This window comes from Scyliorhinus canicula, chromosome 18 (genome assembly GCF_902713615.1).
Source record: "Scyliorhinus canicula chromosome 18, sScyCan1.1, whole genome shotgun sequence".
NCBI classification, from domain to species: Eukaryota; Metazoa; Chordata; class Chondrichthyes; order Carcharhiniformes; family Scyliorhinidae; genus Scyliorhinus; species Scyliorhinus canicula.
Window position 1 is genome coordinate 126,473,814 of NC_052163.1, and position 15,237 is coordinate 126,489,050.

Genomic DNA, 15,237 nt, shown 5'->3' on the forward strand with positions numbered 1-15,237 from the left:
CACGGTAAAAACCCGTAGGCTGTCAGCATTCTGGAGTAGCAGCACCTAGGAGTATCTAATGCAGAGTAAAACAGGCATTTTGTTGGTATTGCCTTTCACGATGACCAACATGTGAGAGGTTGAATTTTCCGTTTTCGTGAAGGTGAAGACGACACAAAGGAACTGCCTGAATTCTGCATCCGATATGTGCATTGCCCTTCCCCTTCTTTGAACCTGCTTGAAGAGAGACACGAGGACCAAGCAGGCTCCCCTTTCACATTAAAGGTAAGCGAACATAGCATGGGTCGCGAAGGTCGGCCGGTTGGCAAAAATGAATCACGGGATAAGAAAATTGGAGAAACACATACAGTATTGGTCTCCTTAGTCAAGGGAAGATGTAAATGTCTTAGCAGTTCACAGAAGGTTTACTCGACTAATACCAGGAATGGGCGGGTTGTCTTATGCAGCAAGGTTGGAGAGGTTAGGTTTGTATCCACTAAAGTTTTGAATAGTAAGAGGGGACTTGATGGAAACCTTTTAGAATCTGAGGGGTATTGACAGGTTGGATGGGGAGCAGATATATTTTCTCTTGTTGGAGAATCTAGAATTAGGGTCACCGTTTAAAAATAAGTGCCATTTAAGATGGAGATGAGGAGAAATTCTTGGAGGGTCACTGATCTCTAGAACTCTCTTCCTTCAAAGGTATTGGAAGCAGAATCTTTGAAAAAGGGTGAGCTAGATAAATTCTTGATTACAAGGGGGTAAAAGATTGTCTGAGGTAGACAGGAATGTTGGGTTGAGGTTACACTCAGAGCAGCCATGAACGTATTCAATGGCGGAGCAGGGTTGGGGAGCCGAGTGGCCTAATTGGTATGTTTGTATGTCAACATTCCTTTTCTCTGCTTTGCTTTAAAGTTTGCCCTGCATATGTGAAAAACACAGCATTGAAAATCACTGAAAAGCCAGCAGTTTCTGATTTGTTTGTTCAAATGACTGACACTAAATTTATTATTTTTCTGCTTTTATTATTGTTTTAACTTTAAACATCAATATGGACCAACAACTCTCAATCTTTATATGGTAGAGTGAACTCAAGGTGAAAGAACTAACAAAACATTACCCTATGGAATTATGTTCATCCACATGGATTTTGCTAATAATAATGTTCATTCAATGCTAGTATTATTTATAATTCCATGCAGTTTAAAAAAGAACACAAAATAGTTTAATGCGCACACAATAAAAGTGCCATTCTTTCAGGTGGACAAGGAGGACAACTTAACAAAACTCTCATGAATGCATTAGTGATGGACAACTGTGTGATACCAACAATCAGGTGAAAATGAGCACGGATTTAATCCCACACAATTATTGTGTAAAAACAAAACAACATATCAAATTCACGCTGAAGTTTGTAATATTTCATTTTGCACACCGTGGGCGGGATTCTCCCCTACCCGGCGGGACGGGGTGTCCCGGCGTAGGGGAGTGGCGCCAACCACTCGGGGGTCGGGCCTCCCCAAAGGTGCGGTATTCTCTGCACCTTTGAGGGCTAGCCCTGCGCCGGAGCGGGTGGCACCACGCTGACTGGTGCAAAAACCGGAGCCAGTGGCCTTTCAGGCGCACCGCCCGGCAGCAGGGCTGGCCGAAAGGCTTTCGCCGGTTCGTGCATGCGCTGGCGGTGACGCAGCGGCCAGGTGCCGCTGACGTCACCACCGGTGCATGCACGCTGTGGGTTTCTCTTCCGCTTCCACCATGGCGGAGGCCGTGGCGGAGGCGGAGGAGAAAGAGTGCCCCCCACGGCACTGGCTTGTTCCCTGATCGGGGGGGCCCCCGATCGCGGGCCTGGTCACCGTGGGGACACCCCCCGGGGTCCGATTGCCCCGCGCCCCCCCCCCCCCCCCCCCCCCAGGGGCTCGGTCGTGCCGCCGATCCCGCCGCCACCAGAGGTGGTTCAAACCTTGGCGGCAGGAGAGGCCTCCCAGAGGCGGGACTTCGGCCCATCGCGGGCCGGAGAATTGTCGCGGGGGCCTCGCCGATCGGAGTGCCGTGATTCCCGCCCCCGCCACTTCCCGGGTGGCGGAGAATCTCTGCCACGGCGGGGGCAGGATGTTCGGTGGCCCCAGGAGATTCTCCGACCCTGCTGGGGGTCGGAGAATTTCGCCCTTTGTGTGCGAAACTTGGCTCTCAGTTTCTGCTCAGCGATTCTGCATTGTCGCGCGCCCTGAAAGCCGCCTTGGAGAACACTTACCTGAAGATCAGAAGCTGAATGCCCTTGACTGCTGAAGTGTTCCCTGACTGGAAGGGAACATTCCTGCCTGGCGATTGTCGTGCAATATCTGTTCATCCGTTGTCGCAGCGTCTCCATGGTCTCGCCAATGTACCATGCCTTGGGACATCCTTTCCTGCATCATATAAGGTAGACAACATTGGCCGAGTCAAACGAGTATGTACTGCGTCCTTGGTGGGTGGTGTTCTCACGTGTAATGGTGGTATCAATGTTGATGATCTGGCATGTCTTGCAGAGGTTGCCATGGCAAGGTTGTGTGGTGTCGTGGTCGCTGTTCTCCTGAAGGTTTGGTAGTTTGCTGCAAAAAATGTCTGTTTGAGGTTGCGCAGTTGTTTGAAGGCAAGTAGTGGGGGTGTGGGGATGGCTTTGGCAAGATGTTCGTCTTCATCGATGACGTGTTGAAGGCTGCGAAGATGATGTTGTAGTTTCTCTGCTTCAGGGAAGTACTGGATGACGAAGGGTACTCTGTCGGTTGTGTCCCGTGTGTCTTCTGAGGAGGTTGGTGCGCTTTTTTGCAGCGGCGCATTGGAACTGCCGATCGATGAGTCGAGCGCCGTATCCCGTTCATACGAAGGCATCTTTCAGCATCTGTAGATGCCTGTGACGTTCCTCCTCGTCTGAGCAGATCTTATAACCTCTCACTACAATTATTACCAATTTGCAGCCCATTAGGGCTGTTTTGTGTCTTTACTGCCAGAAGACAGAATTTACTCCCCCACCAATGTGAGTTAGATTGAAAGTCAAGTTTGAGGTAAAAGTAGTGAAATCATTGTTTCACTTGCTTAACTGGGAGTCAGGAGCAACCAAACCAGAGACATTGACCACAGAATGACACAAAGGTACAGAAAATGCCATAAATGTCTTGATTCGCACCTCTGTCTTCCGACAAAGAAATAATAACAGCACTAAGTGAGAATAATTATTCAAGTTTAACCTTGTGCTGTCATATTGTCACTTTTACAGATGACTTTGTTGAAAATTCTAAATGTATGAGAATATTAAGCTACAGCAATCTAACAGAGGTGTCACATTGCTAAAATGATATAATTTTGCTGCTATGTCTCCAGAACAGCATGGTTAGTGAGAGGAGGAGATGCTTGCAGAATCAGAATGACAGAATGATTTTGGCAGAGTATTATTATTCTGATTTAATTCTCTTTCAGCCGAAATGATCTAAAACGTGACCAGAAGCAAGGAAGACTTCAATTCAAAATGCAGAGAGAATGAAAGAAAGATTTGAAGCTTCACTTCACTACCACATGGCAATGTTCTATCATACATACAATGTGATGGGAGCTGTAAGCATGTAAAGATCTAGGCTTTATTAACCCTTCTCAGACAAGGTCAGGTCAGGATTTTGTTGACGATCACATGAAAAGGGCAAATTTGTGGAAGAGAAATCAACATTTTACTCCTTAACACAGCAGATGTAAATATTAATATTGTTCAATGTATTAATTCCTTTAAAAGTCATAGTTAGTCACCTTCCTCTTTACCAAACTTTGGCCTAGTATCTCATGTGATTCTGTGTCACACTTTGTTTAAAGTGCTCCTGTGAAGCTTCTTGGGGTGTTTTAGTACATTAAAGGCACTATATATGTTATTGTTATCATTTGACGTGTTCAGTAACTCTTAGTAGCAATGCTTCTAAACACCCAAAAGAGGAACTGAAAGCACTCAGCATTTTTGAAGTTGCCTGCAGCTGTCAATCAGAACAAAGGATGTTTATAAACGTTGCTTTCAGGAGCAATGGGGGGTGGGGGTGTACTTCAAATGGGTTCAACCTAGAATGGAAAGATAAATAAACGAAACCCTTCCTGCTGTGCATAAACCATTAAGTTGTCAATCAAAGGCTAGTTAAAGATACTGGCCCATGAAACTAATAATAATAACCTCTATTATTGTCACAAGTAGGCTTACATTAACACTGCAATTATGTTACTGTAAAAATCCCCTAGTCGCCACATTCCGGCGCCTGTTCGGGTACACAGAGGGAGAATTTAGAATGTCCAATTCCCCTAACAAGCACTTCAATTTTCATTTCATTTCATTTTCTTGCGGGACCTTTGGGAGGAAACCGGAGCACCCGGGAGGAAACCCACGCGGAAACTGAATGAAAACAAAGCATTTCAAAAGGCTCTCTGGGGATTTCAAAGCTTTTCAAAGGTTTTGAGTGCTCTCGGAAGGCTCAGAGACTTCAAAAAGTTGCAGTGTTAAAAGCATGGGGCTGAGTGAACAGATGTGGAAAAGGGAAAGTATTCAAGGTTTCTTGGCTTATATTCGCAATGAGCTCTTTGATCTGCTCATCAGCTGTCAAGCAGAGCAGTTCAAAATGAGAAGGCAGCTCAAAGCTTTCACAGGACACAGACAAGATGATGATGATTTTGATTAGAGGCTCTCTCTACTGACTGTAATCACGATGCCAAAAGTGATCTTCAGGTTTCCCAGGGTTAGAAGGGGCTGTCCAGCCAACGGACCCCCAGCCCGAGCCCACCCAACCACCAGGACCCTAGGGGACCCTCCCTCTGTAGCCTGGCAGTGGTAGAGAGGCACATGCACAATGGACTTACCTCCTTGACACTCTCAGAATCCATTGTGCCAGGTCTGCGCTTATCAAGACCTACACCAAAGCTCGGCCAGCTGGAAAGGGGGGAAGGAGCACAGTGGGAGAGCTTAGCATCGGGGTTCAAGCACCCTAATAATATGGAAACTAGGGGTTTTGAATAATCACCGACTTCTGCCGCTTTGGGCAGGAAGCCAGCTTTGGCCGACGGGACGGATGCAGACCCGCTATGGGTCAGCTGCCTGGCACCGATCCCTATTTTGGGCCAATGTGGGATTCTCCACCCAATAGGGATTCCTGATTTTAGTAAGGGAACGGCGAATCCTGGCCAAGATCTCTCATTCCTATTGCTATACTACATTGACGATTTCAAACACAACTTATGAAATACTTACTGGCTTGCATCATGACTTATTTGTAAATTCAAATTCTGAAGATTGCTTCTGAGCTGTAAAAGAATCAATAAACAAAGTTTCACTATTGTATTTTTAAAATCGTGGTAATTTCCAGATTATATAACAATTACGTTTTATTAACTGGAATTTCAATGTTTTATATATTTTATGAACCTATTTTTGCATTTAAAATACTGTCAAAGACTAATGCATACATTAAATTATGTAAATTGGTAAGCCTGATAGAAGCAAATCTGAAATTTTGTATTTTCACATGCAACTCATGGCGGCACAGTAGCACAGTGGTTAGCACTGCTGCTTGACAGCGTCAGGGACCCAGGTTTGATTCCCGGCTTGGGTCACTGCCTGTGCGATGTCTACACATTCTCCCAGTGTCTACGTGGGTTTCCTCCGGGTGCTCCGGTTTCCTCCCACAAGTCCCGAAAGACGTGCTTGTTAGGTGACTTGGACATTCTGAATTCTCCCTCAGTGTACCCAAACAGGCGCCGGAGTGTGGCGACTAGGGGCTTTTCACAGTAACTTAATTGCAGTGTTAATGTAAGCCTACTTGTGGCACTAATAAAGATTATTAACTCAGAATTTAAACCAGTATGTGAAAAATCGGTCTGCATCGCACATGTGTTCAATTATATATTCCAGCTGGGATCTAACCAGCGTTTTATACAGCTCCAGCATAACCTCTTACATTCAAAGGCAGGAATCCCATAGGCCTTCTTAATAATAATAATCTTTATTGTCACAAGTAGGCTTACATTAGCACTGCAATTAAGTTACTGTGAAAATCACCTACCACCTTCAGAGATGGTAATTCAGAATGGCCATTCGGATGAAGTACTGAAGAAGAACCATAGCCAAGTAGGTCAATGATTTTAGAAGAAAGAACAAAATTGGGAGATTGAGATGACAGGCTGGGTAGTTGAAAAATTAAATGTTTTCCATTAATTGTGCATGCTTGAATTCTTCTATGTTGTGGCACAATTATTAATAACCCGTGAGACAAATTTTTGTATCCCAATTGCTATGGGCAAGAAATGTTTAATCTACTGACTTCACTCTCAAACATTTTCAAACATATATTATCCCTCATTTATTTACTTTGGCAGACTCGCGCTTAGGTGTCAAAATGTCTCATCACTTCACAATATTTATTTCCGAAATACACTATCAAAAATCTACAAAAGTTAGTCGACATTGGTGTAGTCATTCCATTTATCTAGCCGATTTTTTGTATTTATTCTAGCCTATTCCTCTTAAAAGGAGTCACCTTCAAGAGATTTTAATCAGTCATATTCTTAAAATAGATGTTCTTAAATTTCAAATGTAAATAAAGGTTTTCTTTTAAAATAGGTCATCAGTTGATTTCCTATCAGATTCTGATGCAATGTCAAAACAATGCAATCGTGAAGTGTTTTGTTGCTGTCTTCAGTGACTAAGAATAATGTTCAAGCAGCAATAAATCACTGCATAACCCAACCCATTTGCCCACCTTTTCGTAGCAATATTGCATTGACTTTCATGTTTATATGTTGGAATTCATGCATGATCAAGCATGTTTTTCACCGTAAGTGATCGACAGCCATGAAAGGCGAGATTTTCAGTGAAACTACGTTATTCCATTGCTTGTTTTAAAATTCTAAAGTAATAATTCCATCTAATCCTTAAAAAGGAAGCTAAGCTGTACAATTTGCATAGAGCTGAAAAATTCAGCATCACAGCTCTATTTCTGTTTGCCTGAATGGGAAAATTTGCTTTCTGCAATAATGTACTTCACAGAAACATACAGCACGGAAGGAAGGATGCTGTTCAGTCACCATGTCTGTGTTACAGCATTTCAAAACTAATCCCATTGCTCTTGTCTCTCGATGCAGCCCCATGTCATCCTCTGCTTCAAACAGTTAACTTGGTTAATTATATTGCTCAGCCCCTTCTCAAATTAGCATTTCTGGAACAGAAATTCTTGTCCAAGTACTTTTCCGCAGGCAGGGATTTCCTGTAAATGGCAAGTTTTAAGAAAGTGTTTTTGACTGGATGCATCACTACAATAAGGTGATTGCACGTGAATGTTCTTGAACACGTTTCACTACAGCATGTGAAATACTGGATGTAAATAGTTTGCAGGGTTAGGACCTCCAGAAAATGTCAGTGTGAATGACTTGAACCTGTGCAGTGAACTGAGATGCTAACTTCCTGTCTGCAGAAGATTGAATAATTATACAATGCAGTGATGGGGTAATGCCAAAAACCTAGCATACAAGCTGAAACCTTGCAAAATGGCCCAGCTATGAATTTTGATTGTTATTAGGTCTTAGGTTATTTTATTCACCAAGGATCCCACCAATAATAAAACAGAATTTCATAAATGTGAAACCTGTCCAATCACACACCCTCAAAAAAAATACTTGTTGGAACACACAAATAACTTACACAGTAAAACATACACATAAGACTATGAAATCCTGGACATCCGTAAATTACTACTATTGAGAGCCTTCAATACACCCAGAGCTTTTACGACAGTAAAACAGACAGTTGAAAAGCAGGGGTATTTGGAACGTTCATAGATTCAGGATAACTGTAGCATCTCATTGCAGCTTAATTTTTTTATGACACCAAATTTTCTGGGAACCATCACTTTCAAGAGGTCAGTGTCTGCAGATTAGCGCATTTAGAGGAAGAAATTGTTTTTGTAGCCGAGGAAGCTCTTTATCTAGAATGCTTGGTGGCAAATAAACTGCTCCATCTCTGAGATTGAATGCTGCTTTGGTTGCTGTTTAAGTAACATCCCATCAACAGCCTCCTTTTAACATCGGGCACCTCCCCTAAAAGATCTGCCCAACTGCGGGTCATTCCTCCCCAGGGCCTCTCCACCAACAATGCTAATTACATCACCCCTCTGCTCGGAGAGAGCCCAAAATTTACCTGGTCCTGGACTCCTGGAACTTAACACTTCGGGAGCTGCTTGCAATCCCAGTCCTCCTGCTGCGGGGACTACAGAACTATCGGCTCATTGGGTTGGCTGCTGGCTCTCTGAGGTGGGCCTTTCTGCCGATTGAGGGGCGGAGAGACAGAAAACCAGCAATTTCACTGTTCTACAAAACTTAACTAGCTGTGTTTTCCCTCCTCGCTGTCCTTAGCCCAGCCTAAGAATTGCATTTGTATAGCTTCAATATAATGGCCCAATCTGTCATCTCACTGACTTTCCCTAATGCTGCTTAATAGAACTGCAAATGCAGTATATTATTTATGCTGGAGTCTGACCCCACAGAGAGGAGTCTTGAATGCAACAGGAATTTAAACTGCAAGACAGTGAGGTGAACAGACCGGAACACTGGTGTGTGAGAGGTGATTCATAACATGTTGCAGCTGATTGGGTGCTGACCGTATCAGCTGGCTCTTCAAGGTTGCTGGCAAAACCTTTTTATGATATAGATATATAATGACCATTCTGAAAATAAGGACACCAGCAAAAAGGGCAGTTGATGTCAGCCCTTTAGGTGTCCACAATTTATAGCTTTCACTACACAGATAACACCTGCACAATTTCCAGTACTTAAAGCATTGCATTACATTACTGATAACTAACCAACCAACTGTTGACATGTAATTACATGCTGTGCTCTATTCAAGGACCACTCGCCCAGGTGTGGCTCTTGAGCAAGGAACTGCTTAGGACTGTATCTATTAAAAGCAATGAGTTTATATCCTTTTCATATGTCAGCAAATTATACATGTCACTTAGTGTTACCCAAACAATAGCAGTACAATTGGAATGTTAAATGTCAACAACTATTCCACTCAAAAAAAAATCACAGATTGGACTTGCAACCTACACAAACTATTTGGATTTTGACACCAGTCATCATGAAGGTTATAGAGCCAGGTTCAATCCTCTCTGATTTGATAAGTATCCACACATTTATATGTGGTATTTAAAATCAACATGGTGGAAAACACATTGGAACAACCCAGACACTCTTATTTTTTGACAAAGAGAATGTGAGACAGGAATAACGCAAGGTTATAAAGGGAGAATATCTGACAACAACTTCTGGAGTACATACATATGCTGCTAAATGTGTAAATCCAAAAGTTGATGCCAAATACTCTGTTCCTCCATAGGGCGCACCACAACCGTCTTTGTTGGTAGACTTAACACTGATATCTGTGACAAATGCAGGGTTTTAGATATAATGGATTACAAACATTTGGCAATTTAAGGGTTAAATTCATGATGCCTTGGTTAGAGTGCGTTTGACTGCAGTAGTCATGTTTTTTAAATAATCTTGCTTTGCAAGACCAGAAAGATTTTAGGAGCCAGAGGTGAAATTGACCAGAGTAAAAGTCCGGGCTACTGCACTGTTGATTGTCATGGGGGAGTCCCTGGGGATTTAATGTGTTTTCCATCTGGGTAGATGATATCATTACTGGGTGGAACCAAGGAATGCAGACATTTGAGAAAGCTTTGGAGTCAAGTTCTGATCTGGCCACGCTTTACACCACAAGGTCTTTTGCTTTCAGTAGGATAGCTAAAAGAAGAGTAATAGTATTTAAAACAGTGTAGATGTGTCAGAGGACAAGGGAGAAGCTGAAACAAACCAGTTGAAACAACATAATCAAAGATCCCTCCCAACCGGCTTACTCACTTTTCCAATTTCTTCGATCGGGCAGGAGATACAGAAGTCTGAGAACACGCACGAACAGACTCAAAAACAGCTTCTTCCCCACTGTCACCAGACTCCTAAATGACCCTCTTATTGACTGCCCTCATTAACACACCCTGTATGCTTCATCCGATGCCAATGCTTATGTAGTTACATTACATTGTATATCTTGTGTTGTCTATTATATATTTTCTTGAATTTTATTTAATTCCCTTTTCTTCCCATATAGTGAATGATCTGTTGAGCTGCTTGCAGAAAAATACTTTTCACTGTACCTCGGTACAAGTGACAACAAACAAATCCAATCCAATTCAATCCAATTTTGAAGATATCCAGCCAGAGTCTCCAGGGGCTCCAACAGGAGACAAATCTGTTCTGGAAAGCAAGTATTACTCTGTGTGAGTGGGGATGTAGGATGGATTGTGAGCTGTATGTTTTTTTTCTTGTTGTTTAATTGGGAAAATAAAAGGTAATTAAGGGTATTGCATTTCCTGTATTTTGTTGTTTGTTTAAGGGGTGATTGTAGGCTATTGTAAGCTATAACGAAAATAGGGGGCAGCACGGTAGCATTGTGGATAGCACAATTGCTTCACAGCTCCAGGGTCCCAGGTTCGATTCCGGCTTGGGTCACTGTCTGTGCGGAGTCTGCTCATCCTCCTCGTGTGTGCGTGGGTTTCCTCCGGATGCTCCGGTTTCCTCCCACAGTCCAAAGATGTGCAGGTTAGGTGGATTGGCCATGATAAATTGCCCTTAGTGTCCAAAATTGCCCTTAGTGTTGGGTGGGGTTACTGGGTTATGGGGATAGGGTGGAAGTGTTGACCTTCGGTAGGGTGCTCTTTCAAAGAGCCGGTGCAGACTCGATGGGCCAAATGGCCTCCTTCTGCACTGTAAATTCTATGATAATTCTATGATAAACGGGACATTTACCTTTATCAATCCGGGCATAGATTACAAAAGCAGGGAGGTCATGCTGGAGTTGTAAAGAAGTTTGGTTAGGCCACAGCTGGAGTAGTGTGCACAATTCTGGTCGCCAAATTTTAGGAAGGATATGATTGCACTGGAGGGGGTGCAGAAGAGATTCACCAGGATGTTGCCTGGGATGGAACATATAAGTTATGAAGGTTGGATAAACTTGGGTTGTTTTCGTTGGAGCATAGAGGCTGAGGGGGGACCTGATTGAGGTGTACAAGGTTATAGGGTGCATGGACAGGGTGGATAGAGAGCGGCTGTTCCCCTTAGTTGAAGAGTCATTCACGAGGGGACACCAGTTCAAGGTGAGGGGCAGGAGGTTTAGGGGTGATGGGAGGAAAAAACGTTTGATCCAGAGGGTGGTGACAGCCTCACATTCTTTAAAAAGTACCTGGATGAGCACTTGGCACGTCATAACATTCAAGGCTATGGGCCAAGTACTGGCAAATGGGATTAAGTAGGTAGGTCAGGTGTTTTTCAGGTGTCGGTGCAGACTCGATGGACCGAAGGTCTCTTTTGTACTGTATTTTCTGTGATTTTTGTGTGTGATATTGAAGAATTTAATATTGTGTTAATAAAAAAGCTTTGTTTAAAAAAAAAACAAATCCCTTTTTCTTTGTGCAATCAGTCCTGGAAGAAAGTATTCTTTCCACACAGTCTTACAAAATAAATTAAAGTATTGGGGTTTCAGTCCAGTATCCCAGCCACCGGTGAGTTTCCTTCGGGTGCTCCGGTTTCCTCCCATGATCCAAGATGTGCAGGTTAGGTGAACTGGCCATGTTAAATTGCCCCTTAGTGTCCAAAAGGTTAGGTGGGGTCACTGGGTTACAGGGATAGGGTGAAAGTGTAGGCTTAAGTAGGAAGCTCTTTCCAAGGGCCGATGGGCAGAATAGCCTCCTTCTGCACTGTAGGGATTTGATTTTATATCACTGTAATAGTGTGAACCTGGGGTACTTGTCAACTAGTTCCCCACTAAAGATGTCAGGAAAGGACAGGCCTGGTCTATCAGAAGTACATGCATTGTTAATGGTATGATAAGTGATAATTAGAGTCATAGAGGCATTGATAGCACAGAGGGTGGCCATTTGGCTAAACTACTCTATGCTGGCCTCTCCATTGAGCAATCACTACCATTTGGCAACCTATCTATGAAGCCAAATTAAAATCTGTAGCGTCTCATTGCTTCAAAAATTGGAAATTAAAAAAAATGTCTTTAAATGTTTTCTGTCTCTTTTATGCCTCTGTGATAATTCTAACTTTTATAATCTTTATTTTTCTTTCTGTCTACGGTTTAAATCCAACTGATACTCCCTGGTTTAGATTCTGCATGGCTCAGTAGGTTTCTTCAACCTGTTATGCTGAAGATAATAAAAGATCGCCTTATAGAGGATGCTGTGCTGTATCAGACACCAGGAGAGTGAAATCTACACTGAGAAGTGGGAAAAAAGCTGTACAGGCTGCCATCAGTGAGGTGAATAGTGACTGTTGTTCCTGCACTGTTGAAGAAAGAAATCTGGGCTCATATGACAATAGACTAGAGCCATGGTAGAGTCAGAGAGGGATTTGCAAGAGACAAGGCTTCTGTGTACATGAGGACAACTTGCAATTTGGAAAGGCGGTGGGAGAGCTCAGTACAAAGCCGTATGTTTCAATTAATAATTTTAATTTTCAGGTTTATATTCTGTCACACAATACTGTGTTTTTTTCTGAACATGGATTCTTTATACAAGCATTAAATGGCTAAATTAAGGATGCAGCACGATGAAAATATACACTTACACCTGCTCTCAGATAGTGCACACAAAAATTGATTGATCAAGTAATCGGCAGCATTGTGAAAGTTAGATTGGTGATTGTTTTCCCATTCGAATTATTCTCGGCACTTGCCCTTGTGGATTCACGACATGTCCTTCCTTGTACGTCCTTGAAATCTAGTCAGTATTCATCAAATTATCTAGTCAGGGAATGCGGGTTAGATAGAACTAAACTACACGCCATATTTGTTTGCTTAAAACAGATAACCAAGGGAAGAGCAAGAAAAGCTAACCACATTATATTAGCTTTTATAAACATGGAAATCGATGCATCAAAAAAAAAATTCCAGGTGATGCTGTTGTGAAAATTTGGCCTTTTGATCAATTTTAGTGTTTCCAACCAAACTGACAATATATTGACTAATTGTGCTGAGAAAAACATCAGGCTGAATATTGGAGCTCAAAATCTTGAGCAGTTGAAGAGCCTGGAGAATATGATTGGGAGAAAAATTGTAGGTTTTCTTTTCGAGTGATGAGGTAAGGTGGGCATTCATCGTATGATTCCACAGATACAGATTACTTTATCTAAGCAAACTAATGTGTTCATTTTGCGAGAGTTTACGCAGTGAGTGCTGGTAGGCTATATCACCAAAGGAGGAAAATCACTGCCAAATCAGAACCTATCCTCAGACAAAAAAAATGCTGTGTAATTGTGGAAATATTGGCCAATTTTCCTCATCATAACCAAAAAGTGAGCCTGGGCTTGTCGAAGCTGCACGGATCAGGAACATACTGTCTTTATAAACTAAATAGTTAAGGTCATTGGAGACTAATCATCGCAGCCCCAAGACATCATTACAGGAGCTCCTTGGATAAGTCCAACCATCTTCAGTTGCTTCATCTATGACCTTCCCTCCATCACAAGGTCTGAAGTGGGGATAAATGCCGATAATTGTTCAGTACCATTTACACCTCATCAGATACTTGGTCCAGGCATAATACAGTCTAGATTACTGAAGAAAGCAAAGATAGAAATAGCAATTGCATTGGTCACAATTTTTCAATCCTCATCGGGGTAGTGTAAAAGGATTGAATATTTCTAATATTATTCCACTATTCAAGAAAGGGAAGAGGGATAAACAAGGAAGCCACAGGCCAGGCAGCATAGCATCAGTGGTGTGGAAGTCACTGAAAACCATTATAAAGGACAAAATTAACTTTCATTTGGAAAGCCATGGGTTAATCAAGGACAGCCTGCATGGCATTGTTCAAGGCAAATCGTATCTAACTAATTTGATTTAATTATTTGTGGTGCATGAAATATTGTATACAAGAACTTTTGACCAAATGCCACAACGGATAAGATAATGGATGTTCATAGAGTTAAGAGCAAAGTAGATACGAAATTAGCTCAGTGACAGGAAGCAAAGAGATGAATAATTTTCAGATGGGATGTGGTTTGTAGTAAATTAGATAAATTAGAACCAGTACAGACAGAACAGGGGCCCTTCGGCCCTCGATGTTGTGGCCGAGCAATGCTCACCCTACTCACACTCACGTATCCACCCTATACCCGTAACCCAACAACTCCCCCTTAACCCTTACTTATTAGAACACTACGGGCAATTTTAGCATGGCCAATCCACCTAATGTGGCCCCAAACACGGTCAGATTTGGGCCATTGCACTTTTCTCTTTGGTAATGACCGGAGAAGTCAGTGTGGGGGAAGCACCATAAAGTTGGTAGATAATATGAAACTCGGCAAACTGACAGATAATGATGAGGGTAGTTACAAGGTTCATCTTGACATAGGCAGGATGGTGAAATGGATAGCTGCAAGGTAGATTAATTCAATGTGGGGGGACTGCGCTGTGATGCACATTGGGAGGACTAATATGGGAAGACAGCATATGATAGTTATTCCTGTAGGTCACCAACCTGAAACATTAATTTTGTTTCTCTGTTTACTGATGCTGTCTGACCAACTGAGTAGTTCCAGCATTTTCTGCTTCGACATACTGGGTGGAATTCTCCCTGCATACTTCTAAGTGCGGTCTCCGGCGGGAAAGAGGTGCAATCCCCCCAGGTGGTTCAACACGATTCAGATCACACCCACTGGGGAGGGCGGGTTTTCCACTGGCACTGTTGCCGGGGGGGGGGAGGCAGAGCCAAAACACGCAGGCAAGTCCAGCTTCAGATAGATCAGGGTGCCATTTAAAGGATGCCCCCGATTCCCCCCCCCCCCCCCGATTGATCCAGAACGTGGGATTGCAGGGTGTTGGAGGTAGAATTCTAGATTGTATGGAGGATTGGCTGACTGACAGAAAGCAGAGGGTTGGGTTAAATGGGCCCTTCTCTGGCTGGCAAACTGTAACTAGTGGGGTGCCGCAGGGTTCAGTCCTCGGACCTCAACTGTTTACAATCTATGTAAAGGATCTGCAAGCAGGGACAGGTTATAACATAGCAAAAGTTGCAGATTATACTGGATTAAGTGGGAAAGCAGTCAGTGAAGAGGAGATACAGATTTTCTAGATGGATATAAATAGGAGATTGGGCCAAGATTTGGCAGATGGAGTTTAATGGGACAAGTGCAAGTTTACCCATT

The 15,237-nt window shown here is 42.9% G+C and overlaps 1 protein-coding gene across 1 annotated transcript in view; it reads right to left on the minus strand.

The window, feature by feature from the left end:
• The window catches only part of polrmt (polymerase (RNA) mitochondrial (DNA directed)), a 104,049-nt gene that overhangs the window by 15,510 nt on the left and 73,302 nt on the right, over positions 1 to 15,237 (minus strand). The window contains 1 exon segment of the mRNA XM_038777044.1: positions 5,228 to 5,280. Coding sequence (XP_038632972.1) covers positions 5,228 to 5,280 — 53 coding nt within the window.